Source organism: Bubalus bubalis, chromosome 5 (assembly GCF_019923935.1).
Source record: "Bubalus bubalis isolate 160015118507 breed Murrah chromosome 5, NDDB_SH_1, whole genome shotgun sequence".
NCBI classification, from domain to species: Eukaryota; Metazoa; Chordata; class Mammalia; order Artiodactyla; family Bovidae; genus Bubalus; species Bubalus bubalis.
The window spans coordinates 130,540,772-130,560,409 of record NC_059161.1 but is presented as its reverse complement, the minus strand read 5'-3'; the positions used below and the strand labels follow the sequence as shown (position 1 = coordinate 130,560,409).

The following is a 19,638-nucleotide window of genomic DNA, read 5'->3' as shown; positions in this document are numbered from 1 at the left end:
CGCAGTCGGGCTTTGGGGCCTGCAGTGCCCCCAGCCTGGGGCCGCCAGGGTGGAGCTGGTTTTCTACCTGCGCTAAGTGGTCAGGAGCCCTGAGTCCAGTCGTCGGTGAGCAAGGCTGGCAGACCCGTCACAGGCCTCCTGAGCGTGACCCCATCCTGGTGCCCAAATAGTCCCCTCGCCTGCGTCGTCCTGGGTTTCCGGAAGAGGCCCCGAGGAGGGCTGAGGGTGAATCTGGGCAGTCCCTGCTGCCTCTGGGGCCGACTTCAGGCAGCGAGACCGTGGTCCTCACCTCAGAGCCTCGCCTGCTGCATCTTCTGCGCTCCTGGCAGCTGGGTGGCCATGGACGCTCCCCACTCACATCAGAGTTCCCTCCCACCGCCCCCAGCTCCTTTCTGCCTGGCACTGTTGGCATGCAGTCTGGGGAAGAAGAGGTACGTGGAGAGCTACCTGGTGTCCTGGCCTGTTGGAAACCCTGCAGGGCCCTGGCGGAGTGCACTGGGGTGGGGTGTGGCAGGGCAGGGTGAGGAGGAAAAAAATGTCACAAGAGGATTTCACTCTGGATGAACCCTAGAGGCCTGCATGGAGGAGGTGGCAAGGAGAATTCTGTCCACTGAGTTCTTGAGTTCAACCTAAAACATTCAGGCATTCAGGTACCAGGTCCCATATGGGGCCTTCAAAGCGGACTTCAGACGTCCTCTGCCTGCGGAGCCCTTGCTCTATCGGGGGCAGCAATGGGCATAGGTGGCAAGTGGTCTGATGAGAGCAGGGCAGGGGACACAGGGCCCAGCTGTGGCATCAGAAGGCCCCCCGCCCCCCTCAGGGAAGCCCAGGCCTATGGGGCAGGGGGATGCCCTGAAGGTGGCTTTGGAGTTCAGACTTCATTGGAGGATCTTCAGCTTGGAGGGCTGGTGGAATTTGCTTCCTCCCAGGATTGCTCCCAGCTGCCAGGTGGATGTCAAGACTTGGGCAGGGAGAACAGTGAGATGTGGGCTGCAGATTCTGGTGCAGTCCTGGTGGCCCGTCCCCTGGGGGTGGAGACCCCTAGGCAGAGGCGGCCTGGCCTCTAGGGAGGTGCTGTGCACACAGGAACAGCCAAGGGCCCAGCCAGAGTGCGAGGTGAGAGGCCCTTTGTCTCTGGGATCCCCGGCCCAGGTCACTTTTAGAAAAAGTGTCGACTGAAAGCCCGCAAGGCTGAGGACGGCCTCTGTTGAGAGGCAAGGATAAGTGTCTTTGTCTCCTAGGAGTTCCTTGCGGGCAGGCTCTCTGGGATCTGTCTGATGGGATCTTGCGCTCACGGGACCTTGGAGCGTGGGACTCCAAGAGAGAGGAGACTGGAGCTGCGGGAACAGTGGCCTCACCGCGCCCAGCTGCCCACTGGAGCCTGCGTGGCTAGGGGTCATATTGCCTGAGGGAGCCTCTGAAAGGAATGAGAGCCGGGCCACTGAACACGCCTCACAGGAGATTCAGAGTCAGAGTGGCCTGTGGGAGCCCTAGTCCCAGGAGCGCTGGCTTGGATGCCACCCACCACGTCATGGGGAGAGGGAGTGGAGGTCCAAGTCCCTCCCTGACGTGATGGGGTCTGGACAGTGGGGTACTGAGCTGTGTGTGACCTTGCAAAGACACTGCTCTCTGAATCCTAGTCCCTGGAGCCTGGGACCTTACTCGGGTCTCTGCAGATGCACTGAGGCTGTGAGGGGGCGGGTTCTGAACGTACCTTGGGCTGTTTCACGGGGGCGCCATGGACATGCACTTGACCACATGCCTGATGCTGGCTTTTAAAGACTCACTGAAGATTTGCTGATAGCTCTCATCATCATAAGTGATTTATTCATTTAATTGAGTTCAGTTCAGTCACTCAGTAGTGTCCAACTCTTTGCGACCCCATGGACTGCAGCACACCAGGGCTCCCTGTCCATCACCAACTCTCGGAATTTACCCAAACTCATGTCCATTGAGTTGGTGATGCAGTCCAACCATCTCATCCTCTGTCGTCCCCTTCTCCTTCCGCCTTCAATTTTTCCCAACCTCAGGGTCTTTTCCAATGAGTCAGCTCTTCGCATCAGGTGGCCAAAGTATTGGAGCTTCAGCATCAGTCCCCCCAATGAATATTCAGGACTGATTTCCTTTAGGATGGACTGGTTGGATCTCCTTGCAGTCCAAGGAACTCTCAAGAGTCTTCTCCAGAACCACAGTTCAAAAGCATCAATTCTTCAGCACTCAGCTTTCTTTATAGTCCAACTCTTACATCCATACACGACTACTGGAAAAACCATAGCCTTGACTAGACAGACCTTTGTTGGCAAAGTAATGTCTCTGCTTTTTAATATGCTGTCTAGGTTGGTCATAACTTTCCTTCCAAGGAGTAAGCGTCTTTTAATTTCATGGCTGCAGCACTATCTGCATCATTTATTAGAAACCTTGATAAGTCACAGAGGCTGAATAATGGCCCCCAGAGATGGCAGACTCCCTGGAACTTGTGAACGTGACCTTAGGTATTTAGAAAAAGCATCTTTGCAGAGGTGATATGTTAAGGATCTTGAGGGGGAGAAGATTCTGGGGGGGGGGGGGCCGCAATTCAGTGACAGGTGTCCTCAGAAGAAACCCACAGAAGAGGGTTTCAACATGTGGGGGGTGCGTGATGTTGGAGGCAGAGACTGGAAGGATGTGCCCTGAGCCCAGAAATCCTGGTGCCCCCAGAAGCAGTCCAGGGTCTCCACTCTGGCCCGGCCTGCCCACACAGCACCTCCCCGGCCCCTGTGGCTCAGCCTTGCATGCGGTGCTCGCCTTGGAGGCCGTGGGGCGCTGAGTGCTGGCCTGGCCCCTGGAAATAGGGCCCTGCCCTGGGAGGCTCGGCCCCTGCCCTGAAGCTGGGGCTGGCTTGGCCTTGCTGTCCCTGAGCCCCAGGTCCCCTTGCCGGGCAGCATGGACTGGAGGGGCAGCCCAGAGTCTCCTTCTGGAGGTGGTGTAACACCTTCCGCATGGGGTCAGGGGGTGCACAGCGCCCAGCACCTGGGCCAAGGTGTGATTGGCGACGTGCCCAACCCTGCTCCACCCAGGGCAGTGCTGGGCACAGGCTGGACCAGGGCGGGGCGTGTCTTGGCATTCTGTTGGGCAGTGTTTCCCCAGCCCCATGGACAGGCCTGGTGGGACCTGAGGCCAGCTCCCCCCCACCCCTGGAGGGGCTCAGTGCCACGGGGGTGTCCACGTCCAGGCACAGGCTCCCCAGCCCACCTTGTCCTGTTTGCTCAGGGATGTTTGGAATCTCCCAGGTGACTTTGTACAAAGAGGAGCCCCTCCGATACGGCCGGAGTTTGAACGTCAGCAGCTAATCTATTAAATCACACGCTCTGAGTTCGGCCTTGAGGTTCAAGCGGCGGGAGAAGCCCTTTGTCTGTTATCGGCCCGAAGGCCCTAGCCGGGAGGGCGGGTCTTTGAACCTCACACAGCCTCATTTATAGCCTTAATCAAACACGGGCAGCAGTCCAGGGCTTGTGTATACATGCCATTTACTTAGTTTCCTTAACTTAAGAAAGCTGTGGTGAGATACGAGTAGCGAGAAACCTCCTCTCTGACAACGTGTAAGTGCACCGCCCGGGCACGAAGTCCTGAGCTGTGCCGTGCAGACACTAACTCACGCATCCTCAAAGCCTCCCCTTCCCGCAGCGACACGCTCTGTCCCCAAAGCACCGCTTCCCCGCCCCCGGCCCCCGCCAGCCTGCTTTCCGTCTCTGTGGGTCTGACAGCTCCAGGGCCCTCATGGAAGTCGAGTTGTACAGGACTTTCCCTTCCGTGACGCGTATTTCACTGAGCATGGTGCTCCCAACGTCCATCCCTTCACACGGAACGTTTGTTCTGGACCAACAAGACTTTTCCAAGTACGTGATTGTTATATATTGAATATGCTCCCCAGGTGGCGCAGTGGTAAAGAATCCACCTGCCAGGGCAGGAAACATGGGTTCAATTCCTGGGTCGGGAAGATCCCCCGGAGGAGGAAATGGCAACCCACTCCAGTCTGCTGGCCTGGGAAATCCTCTGGACAGAGGAGCCTGGCTACAGTCCATGGGGTCACAGAGAAATTGAGTGCACAGATAGGGTGCAGCTACCGCTCCCTGACCGGCCCAGCGCTGCGTCTCAGCCTCCTGGACCTCACTCAGAGCTCACAGAGCCCGACGGCAGAGGTCTGTCTCTTCTGGTTCTGAGTGCGCCTTGAACACCTTCGCACATGAAGCGTGTGCTTCTTATTCACGTTTTCGGCATCACTGGGGAGCTTCCAGGGTTGAAAGAGGTTTCCCCGTGGACCGGAGAGACGGTGCCCGTGGACTTCCCTAAGGGTCCGGTCCATCCCACCCCACCTGGGCTGAGCCCTCCAGGCACAGGTGCTGCTGGGGGCCCAGCCCGTGGGCGTGGGGGTGGGGTCCTGCCGTCCGCCCCCTGCTGCTCCCTGGTGCGCCCTCCTGCTGGACCACCGCCCTGGCATGGCTCCCGCATTCCTCTGCATTCCCAGGGCACCTGTTGCCGCAGACGCTGAAATGATGTCTGATGTCTGATAAGGGCACAGACATCCTCAGGCGGTTGCCGGTGGCTGTGTGCCCAGGGTGGATCGGCCATCAGGGCATCAGCAGGCCATCGTCCTCACCTTGGCCACGGCCGCCTCCCACGGGCACGCACACACCCCCCTGGGAGGTCGGGTCAGGCAGCGCCAGGACCCAAGGGGGGCCTCTCCCCCACCCAGCCCCGCTCCCACACCTGGGCAGAGAACAGGGTGGTTTTGTCCCTTCCCTGGGCCTTGCTCCCCCAGCTCTCAGAGGTCTGAGGGTGCCTGACTTTGAGCCTTGGGACCTGAGCTGGGACTGAGGGGCAGACGGGGAGCGCCAGGCCCCCAGGTTGCTGCCAACACCCCAAGGGCAGGGACCCGACCTTGGCCTCGCTGAGGCTCCTGGGCCCACACACTCGGAGCGGACAAAGCAGCCTTTGTGAGATGATTCTGAAACCAGCACAGCGTGCACAGGTATTCCAGGAGCTGTTTAGGCCTCAGAAGACAGCGTGACCGAGGCCGAGACACCGTGGAGGGTAGTGAGCCCTGAGCCCCAGAGGCCCAGCGGCCCCCGGGGGGTGCTCCTGGGGGGCCCCCGCACTCTGGCCCAGGGCCTCCGCCGAGGTTCTGGGCCACAGGGTGGGTGGGGTGGGGTCTCCGTGCGCCTCTGAGCAGGAGCCAAGGCTGAGGATGCCCACCTGATGTACCCTTCCTGCAGGCCTGTCCACAGGCAGAGCTGCCGTGGCCAGACCCCCCCACCCACCACCGTCTTGGCAAGACTCTGTCCTCCCACCCCCCGGGCCTCTATGCCTCGGCCTGGCGCGTGTTTCTAAACGAGCTCTCCCTGCTCCATGTGCATAGCTGAGGTCGTCCCAACAGCGACAGTACGTGGTCAGTTGCCACCCTGGCAGCAAGAGTCAACAGGGACAGGCCTCACAGAAGAGTGACTACCGCCCCAGGCCTCTGAGGCAGCCGAGTCATCCCCCGCGGGCCACAGGGCCCACCGCGATGCCTCGAGGGGGCAGAGATGCTGTGTGGGTTCTGTCCACGTCCTCTGCCTCAGGAGGCAGGACCGGGAGAGAGTTCAGGACTTTTCACGCACGTCCCGGCGGCGGGGCTGGAGGTGGGGGACCTGGGGAACCGTGGGCAGCAGGACCTGCAGACCTGGGTCTGGGCCCGCCCCTTCCCCACCGAGGGTCTCCCTGCAGCCCTGGGGACAGTGGCATGAGGCACAGGGCGTGTGGCACGAGGCACAGGGCGTGTGGCTCGGGGCTTCGGCCAGTGCGTCGGCATGGTGTCTGTGGGCCAGCGGGGGTGTTGGTGTCCTGACCTTTGCACCCGAGTGTGACCATTCGCGGCAAGCGGGGCTTTGCAGGTGTGACTCGGTGAAGGGTCTGGGTGTGGGCGACTGTCCGGATCGCCTGGAGCACACTCAGAGTCACTGCAAATGTCCTTGGTGGGGAAGGGGAGGGTCAGACGGAGGAGACCACGCTGTCGCGCTCCCCGGGGCCTGGCCGCACCCCCTCCGTGGTTTGGCCGCTTGGGGTTCACCCTCAGGAAGCGTGGAGCTCGGGCCCCAGTTTCCTTGTCTGCAGCGTCTCTCCGCAGCTGACGCGGCCGGTGTCTCATGGGGACGCGTGTTACCGTCTATGCAGCGAGGCCGGGCGGTGCGGGCGCTGGTGACGTCCTTCCCCGGGACGCTGTCTGTGGCTGGACAGGCTGTGCTGAAGCGTCTCCACGGGCGGGCAGGTTCAGGAGGAGAGGGCGAGGGGCGGAACACGGGTCCAGCCTCGGGCGGCCCCGGGGCTGACCCTGAGTCCCTGCCTGCACGTCCGCTGCTGAGAGGAAGTGGTCACGGGCTGTGTCGATGGGGAAGTGGGCTGGAGAGTGGTCTGGGCTGGCTGCCTGCACCCCCGGGGGCCTGGGGCCGAGCCCTCATGTCGAGCACACTGCACTGTTGTCGGGACGTCCACGAAGCCCTGAGACCGTCACCCTGTGTCCAGGACATTTGCCGCCCCAGAGGAGGCCCCTCGGGCTCCGTGGTCCCCAGGCAGCTGTCTGCCCCGTGAATTTCCCCTCTGGATCCTTGGAGACCACATGGGCAGCGCGTGGCTTCTCGGCCTGGGCCTCCGAGGCCCGTCTGCCCGTAGCCTGGGTCAGAGCCCATCCCTTCCTGGCCGGGTGGTGACCTCCTGCTGTTGGCTGTGCTGCAGTTGGTGCATGCCTGACGGTCGGGGCTGGCGGCCCTGGGAGCCCGCAGGCCCCGGGGGATGTGCCTGGTCCCTGGGCGGTGGGCGAGCCCCCCGCCCCCGCCCCTTCCTGGGCCATGTCTGAGCGGGCAGGGTGGGCAGCCTGGCTGTGGCACTGACTGCGTGTGGTCCTGTCCCACAGCTTCCTCATCGTCCTGGTCTGCCTCATCTTCAGCGTACTGTCCACCATCGAGCAGTATGTCGCCCTGGCCACAGGGACCCTCTTCTGGATGGTACGTACCAGCGTGAGGGGCCCTGTGCTCTTGCCCCCGGGCAGGTGGGCTGCAGGGTGAAGCCCGCCGCTCCTGGCCTCTCCCACCCACGGGACCCTGTGCCGGACCCCCACGGCGGGCTGGCTCTGGGGGCTCGCCTTGACACCGGGGGCCTAGAGGCGGTGGGGACCCCGCCTTTCTGGGTGCCTACCTTGCCAGGATGTGACCACTGGGCTGAGAAGGCGGAAGAATGATGGGCCCCTGGGCCTGGTGGTCTGGGACGGCTTCTGGGAGGAGTGGGCTGAGCTGGGAGGGAAGGAAAGACGAGAGGACATGGGCACCAGGCGCTGGGGGCGCGGTCTGCTCGGCCTGCGCCGTGGCCCCGGTCTGGCTGGCACACAGATCTGCGGGCATCCCCGCCCCTGCCCCCAGCCTCGGCCCAGGGTGCACCTGCCCTCGCCAGCCGATGGCTGTGGGCCGGGGTCCCCGCGTCCTCGTGACGTGCCTCGAGGCAGCGCCTGTCGTACTTTACGCAGTCGGCCGCACTGTTCATGCGCCGCTTCAGCATTCGTGCTCACGGAGTTTCCCCTTCTTAGGTTAGAGCTGTCTGGGTGGATCTTGTGGCTTTAAGTTGTTGGGGCTCGTTGGGCACATCCTGGTGGAGGGACGCAGTCCGCTCTCACCCTGTCCCTCTCGCCCCCACCCCAGCACCACTTACTCCAGAGTGTGTCTTTCCCCCCCACGCTGCTGGAGACCCGGACGGCCAGGGCTCTGCTCTGCGGCCTCCTGTTCGGTCCACAGCTGCATGTGCATATCACGACAACCCACTTCACTGTGCAGTTAATGTCGGGGCCCCTCTTCTCTCTCAGGGGTCCCCTGGCGATTCTTGCTTGTCCCGTCTCCCCAGTGACCTTTAGATCAGCTGGTCGGCCTCCCAGAAAACGCCTGTTGGTATTTGATGGGTGAATTTGGGGGGGCCAGCATCTGTCTCTCTGGCGTGGGGTCGTTCTGTCCACGGGCAGGGCGTGTCTGTTTATCAGAAGGGTTCCATGGTTTGGGGATGTGGGTTTTAGACAGCTGTCCTTGTTATTATCGATATGATAACGGTTGTTAGTTATCATCAGCAACGGAATCTCTTCCGTTGTGTTTCCGGGAGGTTTATCTGGTGACTAGGAAGGCGACTGCCCTTGTCGCCCGTGCGGCCTGTGACCCCCTCTGCTCCATTACCGTTTGCGGCGGTTTGTCCTCTGACCCTCCGGACTCGCTGCTGCCGGGTCTGGTCCGGTGCCTTGGCTAGGTGTGGAGGCTGGCGTCTCTTGGTCGCTCGGGCTTTACGGGGCGGGGCGAGGGGGCCCTCCATGTCTCCTGAGGGAACGCTGCGCATTCCGGGCTGGGGGCGGCCTTCGAGCCCCGGGAGAAGGCAGGACTCTGCTGGGACAGTGGCCTCTCCTGTGTCGCTGTTCTGTGCAGGTCCGGGTCCTGACCTCCTCTCCTATCCTAGGGACCTCATTTTACCGTAATCACCTCTTTAAAGACCCGTCTCCAAACGCAGCCGCATCTGAGATTCTCAGGTCAGGATCCCAATGTAGGGATCTGGGGGGCTCATCGCTCAGCCCACGAGGCCCCTGAGTGACTGGGTTGGCTCCCCCTCTGCTGGAAGGTTCACTGCTGCGCTCTGAGAGGCCCCCACAACATTGAGTCCCATCGGGGTAGGGGCCCCCGGGACCTGCCCCGCCCAGCCTGGGCCCTGAAGCACCGGGGGGGCCTGGTTTGCAGGTTACTTGGCCCCACCCTCCTGTGGCTCAGGCAAGGCCCCCGGGTGCAGCCCACACGGGATTTTGGCTCCTGAATCACTGCTGATGCCAGCGCATCCCAGGCCTGGCTGTGGGGCTGGAAAGCAGACCATCGAGGGTGTGGGTCACCCCAGGACGGCTCCGGGGTGGGGGGCAGGCCCTGGCGGCCTCGGGCCTCATCTGGTCCGGCCTCCCCTCTCCCTTTAACCTGTCTGGGAGCTCCCCCCGACATTGCTGTTCACAGTCACACTGGGTTCCTTGGGGCTTCATGATGTGGGGAGGCCCAGAGCTGGGCGTGGTGGCAAAGGGGCCCCAGGACCGTCCCCGCAGCCCCCAGGCCCCTGCCGGCTTCCGCCTCCCGAGGAACTGACCGCGCACCGTCCGGGCGTCGCTGAGGTCCGCGCGCCTCCTGGTGGCCGTGCTCGGAACTGCGGTCTCGCCCCTCCCTGAGGCTTCCTTCGTGGCTCAGTTGGTAAAGAATCGGCCTGCGATGCAGGAGACCAGGGTTCGATCCCTGAGTGGGAAAGATCCCCTGGCGGAGGGAAAAGCTACCCACTCCAGTATTCTTGCCTGGAGAATCACATGGACAGAGGAGCCTGGTAGGCCACACAGAGTCAGACACGATTGAGCAGCTAAACCACCCCCGCTGAGGATCGGAGCTCAGCTGGAGCTGGGACCCTGGGGGTGTGTGCCAGCGAGCAGCCCCCCACTTCCCAGCAGAGGGCCCCTGCTGCGGGTGCATCTCCTGTCCCACGCACCCCCATTCTCTCTGCCACACTCGTGCCCCCCGAGGCACCCTCTCTACACCGCAGCTGTTGGCTTGGGGCGGGGAGTGGGGCGGTGGGGGTAGGGGGAAGGTTTTCCGAAACCAAGCTCTGATCATTCTAGAAGTTCTGGTGGGCTTTCAGATCTGCTGGGCCTCTTGGGCCCCCAGTGCTGCGCACTCCCTGTCTCTGCCCCCCACCCCAGCTCCCTCTGCTCCTGTGCAGTTTGCTGACCCCTGACCCTGGGCCCTCCCGCTACCTCGGGGCCCTGGCACATGCTCCTGCGGGCTGCCTGACCCTTTGACCTGTCGCGAGACTGCCTTCCCGCCCGCCCGGTCAGGCTTCGACTCGGCCGTCACCGCTGGCGCCCCCCGCGACCTCCACCTCCTGGGGCGCCCCCGCTCAGTGCGCCCCACTCTCCCCCCGGTGGCTGGGCACGGGGGTCTGCAGGCTGAAGTGGGGAGCCCCAGGCTCTGTCTCCTTGCTCTGCTGCCCGTCCCCCACCAGGGCAGGGGCCCATGGGCAGCACCCACCACAGGCCCAGAACGGTGCTTCTGGTCTTGGACACTCTGCTTTGAGTCCAGGAGCCCAGGGGGCGCTCCGTGGGGCTCCCAGAGCTGCTGTGGGGTCCTGGGCCTCGGCTTCTCCATCTGTGGAACAAAGGCCTGGGGGTGGATGGCCTCAGATGCAACCTTTTGATGGCCTGTACCGAGTTCCCAAAGATTTCGTAACTCGCTGGCCTGTGGAAACAGGTCCTTTGTGGTGGGTTTGAGCTGACCGTGTCCAGCCACTTTTGGAGTCATGGCCATGGGGCGGGCGGTGGGGTATCAGGGTCACTGGGAGGAATGCAGCCACAGGGGCCCAGGCTCCAGGAAAGATATGAATTGTGATATGAATTATGTCAAGGGTTGGGGCAGGAAGGAGGCAAGAGGTGAAGTGGGACTGGGGGGGCGGACAGGGTGTCTGCAGGGGTGCTGAGGGCTTCCTGGAAGAGGGGGAGCCCTGGGGGTGGGAGGAGGAGGTAGGTGGGTTGGGGGGCCTCCAGGGGCAGGCCAGGACCACCCCCTGCAGCTGGCAGTGGGCAAGACAGGCCCGGGGTCCCGGGGCTCTGGGTGGAGGCGGTGTCAGGGGGCTCCCTGGAGAGGCTGTGGTCTGCGGGCTGGGGATGGGTGTGACCCCAGGCAGGGCGTGACGGAGGGAGCGGGTGTGTGGGCAGGGGCCGCAGAGGCAGTGGTCGCAGGCCCCCGGGGCCGGCCGCCCAGGCTGGGGCTGAAGGACGCCGCCCAGGCTGGGGCTGAAGGACGCCAGGTGGCGCTGTTGTCCGCGGCTCGAGGGCGCCGCTGGCCGCGACCCAGAGCTCTGAGCCAGACCACAGCCCGGAGCCCAGGAGGGGCCTGGGCTCGCACAGGGTTCTGAGAGCAGCTCGGTGCTTAAATGGTGGAAAAAAGTTCTTCGAAGCTGTGTTTTCCCACAGAGTCCATATGTCTTCCTTCCTCTTAATGTGCTGGTTTTTATGGGGCCGAAGAGCTGCTGTCTCAGCTCTGGGCGAGGGAGCCTCGGGCGGCCTCCAAGGGATTAAGCGTTTTGCTGAACCAGGGAGATCTGGGGGGGCCTGAAAAAGCCACTTGGGGTGGGGTCTCATCTCTGCAGCAGGGTCTGTCCCGGGGCTGCGGACGGCCTGTTTGAGATCTGAGCCCTGCTTGCGGCTTCCTGGGAACAGGGCTCCCGACATGGTTCCTGAATTCAGAGGAAGCCGTGTGTGTGTGTGTGTGTGTGTGTGTGTGTGTGTGTGTGTAGACGTGTCTATGTGCAAGCGTGCAGCGCGCCTGTGTGTCTGCTCGTGCACGAGGCCGTGTGCATGCTGTGTGCCCGTGTTTCGGCGTGCACACGCGTCTGTGGCCAGGCTCCAGCTCTGGGCGGCTCTCCTGTGTCCCCCCTCCTCCGCCCCCGTCCCCCCGCCGGTCTGCTGCTGGGCAAACACACCCCCTCCCCGCTCCCTGGGGGAAGAAACCCTGGCTGGGCCCAGGTGAGGGGCTGGTTTTTGTCTCCGAAATCGCAGGGTGTTTTTTTTTTGTCTTTCCTTTTTCAAATCCCACACAAAGAGAGAGGCCCTCAAAAGCACAGCACAGACCCCGCGTATCCCGAGCTTCTGGTGGGAGCATACCAGGGATTGTCCTGCGATGCCTGCGGTTGAAAACCCCGTGAGCCGCAGCCCGGAGGCCTAGCGGATGAGGTCATCGCCGAGGCTTCCTCCCTGGCCCAGGCTCCCGGGGGCCCCTCCGCTGTGACCCAGCCCTCCCTCTGGCTGGATCCCCCACCCCGGGGCCCCGGCTCCCCCAGCACAGGCGAGAGCGTCCCACCCTCCAGGCCTCAGTTTCCCAGCTGCAAATCCAGGCCCCACGGGGATCCCCCCGCCCACGTCCCCTGGCCCCTTGGTGGGCCCCACGTTTCTCTGGAATGAGGCCTGGGCTCTGTCTCCTGACCCCCGGCCCCAGCGCACACCCTGCTTGCTCTGGCCTCTGCAGGCCCGCCCGTTCCCGGCCCTGCTCTCTACACCCTTCACGTGCCGATCGAGGCAGCGGCGCTGTCTGGGCCTGGGGCCCCGCTGGCCATGCTGTGAGCCTCCGCATGGACGGGTTGAGGCTCACAGAGCCTGGGTTATGTCTGCCCAAGGCCGGGCTCCCGGTGGTTGGCCCAGGTTCTCTGTGAACAGACCCCAAGGTCGTGTCTGCTCCTGGGCTGTCGCCTCCCTGGGGGGCTGCTCTCTCAGCTTTCCCCTCCCTGCTTGGCAAACTCCTACACATCCAGCAAAGCCCCGCTCCTGTACATCCGCTTCCGGGGTAACTTCCTGCTCGCCCAGCGATGTCGCCGGCTTTGTCCTCTGGCCCCCGTGTGCTCTGGGGAGACGTCTCCCCGCTGTGGGGCCCTGAGCCTCTGGGCCTCTGTCCCCGGCACACGGGCACTGCCCGGTGAGGACTGTTTCTGGCTGCTGGGGCCTTCTCTGTGTTCTTCCTTGGGATGTAGCCAGCCCAGCGACTGCGTCCCGGGGTGGGGGCGTCCTCACCTGCGTCTGCTCAGCAAGTGTTTTTAGTGCACCCACTCTGTGGCAGGGTCACGGGCTCCATTTCTGCACCCAGGGTCCTCCCTGGGGCCTGTGTAAGACGGGGCTGGCGCCAGAGTGTGGGAGGGCCTGACCCCCACCCCCAGGAGCCAGAAGGCCGTGGGGCACCCCTCTGTGTGCACACGAGTGCCCCGCCAGGCCAGGGGCGAGCCGTTGCCTGGCTCAGGCGTCCCGCTCGGCGCGCTTTGGCGCGGGGACTCTGGGCCGCCCCGTGGGCAGAGCAAAGCCTCCTGGGTCTGGGGTAGAAACACTGGGAGCTGGGGGCGGCTCCCCACAGCCAGTGTGTATTCTGGATGTTTCTGCACCAGCTCCTGGTGCTGGCTCAGGTGCCCTGGAGGCCTGACCGTGGGGTCTGACCCTGCAGCTCAGGGTACAAGGGGGCTGTGGCTCCGGGCTGCAGGGGGCCCTCCCCTTCCTGAGGCCCCGCTGCGAGCCGCCCCCAGGAAGGCGGTGTGCAGGGACCCTGGCCCCCGGGTGAGGGGGCTCAGGCGGGCGTGGGGGCTCCCTGCTGCCCCTTGGGCAGAAATGAGCTGGGGGCCCGCCCTGGACAGTGCGTGGCTGGGGGCGGGGCAGACTGCTGGGTTTGTCTCCCGCGTGTCAGGAGGGGTGGGCAAGGCTCAGGCGGCCCCCAAAGCCCCCCATGTCTGGGTGCCCCCCAGTGTCCCCTCGTGAGTTCATGAATGGAGGCTTCGGGGCCACCAGGCAGAATTTGAAGCTGCTGTCTTCCAGGGGTCTTGGCCAATTCTCCAGAGCCCCATGGCCACCCAGTGGGGACCCCTGAGAACAAGAGCCCCTCGACCCGTGATTCTATGGACGTGGGCCCGAGCCGCCTGCCACGTCCCTTGAATGAAGGGCCCTGCATCCGCGCCCCCGGGACGGCCCCCTCACTTGCTCCAGCCCCTCCGGGTGCCTCTGTCCACCCACCCCTGCCGTCCCCCTCGGGTGCCCTCACCCTTCCTAGTGGCCGCCATTCCCCCTCTCTGTGCATGCTCGTCACGGGCTTGTGGCCTCTTTGGCCTGACGGCCCCAGCTCTGCCTGTGGGGTCTCCCTCCTGGGCTCTGAGGGGCCAGTGCCACCACCCTCGCCCTGTGAGTGGGAAGGGCCCCCGCCCTGAGCACCTCTGTGCAGGAAGCGGCCAAGGGCTCAAGGCCCCTGGGCCCCCGTGAGGCCCGGGCTGCTGGCTCTGCGTCCCACCCCTGGGCCATCACGCACGCCCGCCAGGGGTCCCTGTCCCTGGGGCTCCTGGCCGCGTTCCTGGCCTGGAGGCAGCTGCTCCTGAGGGGACAGCTGACATTCCTTCCTGCGGGGTCTGCCCTCGGCCCGGAGCCGTGAAAATGGGAACCCTCAGCTGTAACTGGAGCCTTCCGCGGGGCGCGGGGCCCTGTGGGTGGAGGGGTCCTGGGGCGCCTCACGCGCGCTAACAAAGGCGCCCTCTGTGAAGCCCACGCTCTGTCGCGGGCCAGGACTGTCCTGTCAATCAAATCGGTTCAGAACCGGGGTGAGGGTAGGGGGGCCCTGGGCAGGAGGTGGAGGGAACTGCAACGTGTTTGAAACTTTCCAGAAAAACACGTAACCCGATCCCGTGCAAGTGGCCTGGGCTGGGTCACGCCCTGGGCTGGCCAGGCAGTCCTGTGCGCGGGAGGACAAGGCCCCACCTGGGGGCTGAGGGCCGGGGCGGGGGCCTGGCCGCGTCCACCTGCAGCCCCGATCCCTTGGGAAGCGGGCGCCTCCTCCGATCTCCTCCCCCAAGGCCCCATGTGGGCCCCCGGGCCCCCAGCGTTTCCTCCGGGAGGAAATTGGAGTTGGGGGCCTGCGGCTCCTGCCGGGCGGAGGGTGCTCTGCGGTCCAGGGGAGCTCCTGTGATGGCCACGTGGAGGCCCTGGGGCTGCGGCCGGCCAGGGCTCTGCCGGCTGTGTGAACCGGCCGGGTCCGGGTCTGGCTCTGTTTGTTTCCCTGGTGTTTCCTGTTTTCAGGCTGTCAAGCTCTGTGAGGCGAGGTGGGAGGTGGGTGCTGGCCTCTCAGCTGCCTTCTTGGGTGTCTTTGCCGGGAGTCCACTGAGAGCCCCTGAGGGCACCCCGTCTGCCCAAGGCCCTCCCCGTGAGGAAGCCTGTCCCACTGGGCCCACGGCCCCTGGGGCCCCTGGAGGGAGAAACGGCCGTCCCACTGGTGTGAGCAGCCGGGCCGGGCGCCGCCCTTGGGCAGCAGTCAGGCAGGGCTCGCAGCGGGCCCCACGCCGCTCCTGACACCAGCGGCACCTGTGTGTTGGGTTTGCGTGGTCCCCACGTGCCCATCTGTGTGCGTGTGTTTGCGTGGCCCTGGGGCTTTCTTAGGAAAGGCCCCGATGCTGGGAAAGGTTGAGGGCCAGAGGAGAAGGGGACGACAGAGGATGAGATGGTGGGATGGCATCACTGACTCAATGGACATGAGTCTAAGCAAGCTCCGGGAGATGGTGAAGGACAGGGAGGCCTGGCATGCTGCGGTCCACAGGGTCGCAGAGCCGGACACAAGTGAGCCACGGAACAGCAGCAGGGCTTTCTCTCCTAGCTGCCAGGTGTCGGTGGCCTCGCTCCCCTGCTCCCCCCACCGCACCCTCTCGTTCGTCTCCCTTTTTGGAGGCCATGGTGACTCAGCTCCGGGCTGGGGTGCAGGTGGGTGGGCACGAGCGGGGGCCCTGGGTCTGGACAGACGGGAGCTTGGCTCAGCCTCCTGTGTCGAGCCAGGTGCCCCTCTGGCACTTCTGGAAGGCACCGACCGTGCAGGCAGGGGGCCTTCCCCGGCACCCAGGCCGCCCATCAGCCGCCCCCAGGAAGAGGGTCCCCACACTCTGCCCCCCATGGCGTGGGTCCTGCTGGGGGGGTCTGCTCCGTGTTTTCCATCCCGCCTTGCCCGCCAAAACGCAGGGCCCAGGACAAAAGTCAGACGCTGGAGCAGGGGCGCCTGCTGCGGCCCGCAGCCCCTCCATCGGGGATTTAGCGGGATTAGAGTGTGCTGTCCGTGGGACAGGTGTTTCCTTTATGCTGGGCCCGGGGGCTGCAAAGGAGCGCGTCATTAAGTGCCACATTCAGTGGGGTCTCCGCTCAGGGTAGCTGGAGGGCCGGGTTTTGTTAGGGCTTGTTTTCACGTCTGACCCCGGCCAGCTGGAGGGCCTTGTTTTAAGCGCGGGGTAACAGCTGACATAACATGACGGGATCAGGCTGAACAGGCAGCCGGGCTGGCGGGGGCTGGCACCGGCGCTCCACGTGGGGGCTCCCGGGGGGCTGCCCGGGGCGTCATCAGGGATAATAGGATGAGCCCGGCGGGGCCTCGTGGCCGTGGGGCGCAGCGTGGTGGGGTCCACCAGCTGTCGCCCCCCGGATGAGAGGGCCGCGGGAGTCGCTGGTCGCTGGGTGGGGGCTGGGGGCTTGCAGGTGCCAGAATAATTGCCCAGGAGCCTGCATTCAGAGGGGCTGTAATCACGTTCTCTGCCTCCCCAGGTCACGGAGAATGGAAGCCAGGGGCCCCGGCCGTGCGCCCATTGAAGAGTGTCATTGTGTGGCTTCATGGGAGGGCGGAAAGGGTTGGCACGGCCCTGCGGGGTCGCGGGTCGCCACCATGCACCTTGGCCGCCCCCACCCTCTCAGTAAACAGACCTGGGAGTGGGGCGGGGGGGGGTGCGACTTCTCTTTCTGCATTTTCTGCCTCTCAGTTACGTGGTGGTCGGGCACACTGGGTGGGTTAGGTAGAAGGAGGTAGCTGTGCGGGCCCCTGGGTCTGGGGGCTGCTGGCAGCCCCCTCCCATAACCCAGCGGGAGACCCTCCTGAGCAAGGCCCGCCCCCCACGCCCAGCGGGCTGCCTGTCACCTCCTTCTGGGCCCCTGGGTGCCCTTCTTCCGCCCCAGCTGGGCTCAGGAGGCCTTGATGACACCCATGAGTGCAGAGGGGGCTGAGAGAGGCCCTCCAAGCACTGGAGTGCTATCGTTCAGTCGTGTCCAACTCTTTGTGACCCCACAGGCTACAGTCCGCCAGGTTCCTCTGTCCATGGGATTCTCCAGGCAAGAATCCTGGAGTGGGTTGCCATTTCCTCTTCAGGGGATCTTCCCAACCCAGGGATTGAACCTGGGTCTCCTGCACTGCAGGCAGATTCTCTACCATGTGAGCCACCGAGGAAGCCCAAGTATCTGAGGGTCATGGGGGCTTGGGGGCGACAAGCCCCTCCTCACGCACAAGGGTCTGCGGGCACCAGTCCTGCTGGGCTGCCCTGGAAGGCGAGTCCAGGCTTCAAACCTTCCACACTTCCACTTCCCCTCGGCTGGTGGCTGTGAGAGGGAGACCGCCCCCAGGCCAAAGCTCGCAGCAGGGGACTTGCCTTTGCGTTTCCAGGTGGACCCACGCCCGCTGGGCTGAGAAAAGCTCCCCCGGCTGGCTGGCACCCAAGCCGGGGTGGCCGCGAGGTGGTGGAGTCCATCTCCCCCCTTGGTAAAGGCATGTATGGTCCAGCGGAATGCTGCCGGAGAGGCAGGTGTGCCCAGGGATGCACACACACACACGGGGGGGACACGCGTGTGGAGGCCTGCACATGTGGACACGCTCACGTGTGGACATACTCATGTGGTGTGCACACTCAGGCACATCCATGTGTCTGCATGCACATGTGCACAGAAGCACGCTCGGCCCAGAGCTCCGGCCGGCAGGGAGCGAGACCCCCTCGGGGCCACGTTCCATTTGCACATTTAATCCAGACACTGTCCGCACAGGAAGCTGGATGGGAACAAAATGTGAGGTGTGTGCTGAGAGGGCGGCCTTCCCCCGCCTCTGGCCCGTGACGGCCTGGTCAGTTTCCGAGCACCACAGAGCTGACGTTGATTTGTGTTCAGAACATAGTTTGGTTGGGAGACCTGAGCGGGGCTGGGAGGGGATGGCATCTTTATTTCATCTTCAGTTTCTTGAGCTGGGCTTGTGTCTTCTCGCAGACCATTCTCTGAGCCCAGCCAGGAGGGCCGGGGTTCGGAGCTGAGGTGCTTAGTGGTGGGGACCAGGCTGGGTCCGTGTGCATTCGTTTCTCAGCATCATCAACCCCTCAAGGTCCCTGGGCCTGGCTGCAAAAGCCTGAACTTGACCCCAGAACCCTGGTGACCTCACAGTGTTCAGGGTCCCGGAGAGTGGGCCTTGACTCCCTCTGTTGGGGTCCCCCAAACATCCCCCCTTTTGCTCAAGGGCTCTGTCTTCATTTCAGGTTCACGGTGATTTTCCTTTAGATGAGGATGTCTCTTAGACTACTTAGTGGCTCTGGGATGTTGGGAAGAGGCCTTCTCGTCCTGGGAGCCTATGAGGATTTCTGCTGCTGGGAGAGTCCTCCCTAAGCTCCGTCAGTGGTCTCTGTGTAAATGGGCATCTGGAGGCAGCTGGTGGCCCTGGAGGCCTCTGTGCCCCGTCTTCAGAAGGTCACAGTGCGGGGGGCGGCAGGCCTGGGGCTGCAAGGTTCCACCACTTTCTGGTTCGGAGTAGGCTTACTGTGGTCAGTGACTCTCCAAGGGCCCAGAACTGGGCTGTGAGCCCTCCTGGGCCTCACCAGAGAGACTCTAGGTGGTGGGAAGGGGTCCAGACACACCCCCCCCTCCCGGAGCTTGCCCAGGGTCCCCACCCTCTGCAGACCTCAGCATACACCGAGCTCGGTGCCGTGGTGGCTCAGGCGCCTGGGGCCGTGGGCATGAAGGTTCTCAGTCCAGGGCTGATGGCCTTGAGGGCCAGAGGGACCCGGTCAACAAGTGGCCTCCCCTTCCTGGCGGGGTGGGGTGCTGGGGAAGTAAGAGGGAAGGCCTCAGTGCCTCCCAGAAGTGCCTCCGTTGGGAGCCAGTGACCTGGATTAGGAGTCTTTTTGGAGCACTTCTGGGTCTACTGGACCTGAAATGCAAGGGAGACGGACAGACAGACAGAAGGCTTGGGCTTGCCGTGGCGGCTGGGGGACCTTTATGCAGTAGCCTCTGGTTTATTGACTCTGCTCACTTCAGCCAGAGCCAGCTTTAACACAGCGTGATTGGCACCTGCTCGACGGCCGTATTAAAAGCACGTGGCAGACGCCGTGAGGCTGTCACCCCAGAACCGTCCTCAGGCCCTGGGCCCCCTCCTGCCGTCCCGCCCCACTCTGCCCGTCGGCAGACACGAGTCACACTTCCTGGGTCCCCTTGTCAGTGGATCCCATGCGCGTGGCCCTGTCTGGCGCCCCACGGCGCTTCTCGGAGGTGCGTCCAGGGGGTTGCGTGTGTCCACGGGCCGTCCCTTTCGTTGCCGACGTGTGTTCCTCTGGGTGGATGGGCCACGGTCTGTTTATTCGGTCATGTGGTGGCAGGCCTTTGGGTTTCCCGTTTAGAGCTACTGAGAAGACATTTGCATCCCAGTCTTTGTAAAGACTTGTATTTCTTCTTCTTTTTTTTTTAATATATTTTATTGAAATAGTTGATTGACAAATGTTGTGTTAATTATTGCCGTACAGCCAAGTGATTCAGTTATATTCTTTTTAATATTCTTTCACATTATGGTTTATCACAGGATACTAAATACAGTTCCCTGTGCTATTCCAGTAGAACCTGGGTGTTTATCCATCCCTATATAATAATTTGCCTCTGCTAACCCCAAATTCCCATGCCTTCCCTCCTCCCTGCCACCCCACTTGGCAACCACAAGTCTGACTGAGACCCCGTGGACCACAGCGCGCCGGAGTCTGCGTGTGAGTGGAATGAGCAGGGTGACACCATATGGCCCTGACACGGTGATACCTCCATGTTTCCATGGGTGTCCTGGAATTTTCCTTCTAATATTAATGCTAATTATTTTAACATGAATGGATGCCGAAATTTGTCCAGTGCTTTTTCTATACCTCTTGAGATAATCATGTTTTTTTCTTCTTTCGTCTCAATATGGTAAATTATATTGATTGATTTTTTCAAATGTTAAACCCAGTTTGTGTTTCTGGATAAACCTGACTTGG

At 63.2% G+C, this 19,638-nt stretch overlaps 1 protein-coding gene across 10 annotated transcripts in view; it reads left to right on the top strand.

The window, feature by feature from the left end:
* KCNQ1 (potassium voltage-gated channel subfamily Q member 1) overlaps positions 1 to 19,638 on the top strand; it is a 377,149-nt gene that overhangs the window by 47,381 nt on the left and 310,130 nt on the right. For all 10 annotated transcript variants that reach the window (XM_025286908.3, XM_044943825.2, XM_025286907.3 and 7 more), the window contains exon 2: positions 6,926 to 7,016. In XM_025286908.3, coding sequence (XP_025142693.1) covers positions 6,926 to 7,016 — 91 coding nt within the window. The remainder of the gene's footprint in view (positions 1 to 6,925; positions 7,017 to 19,638) is intronic.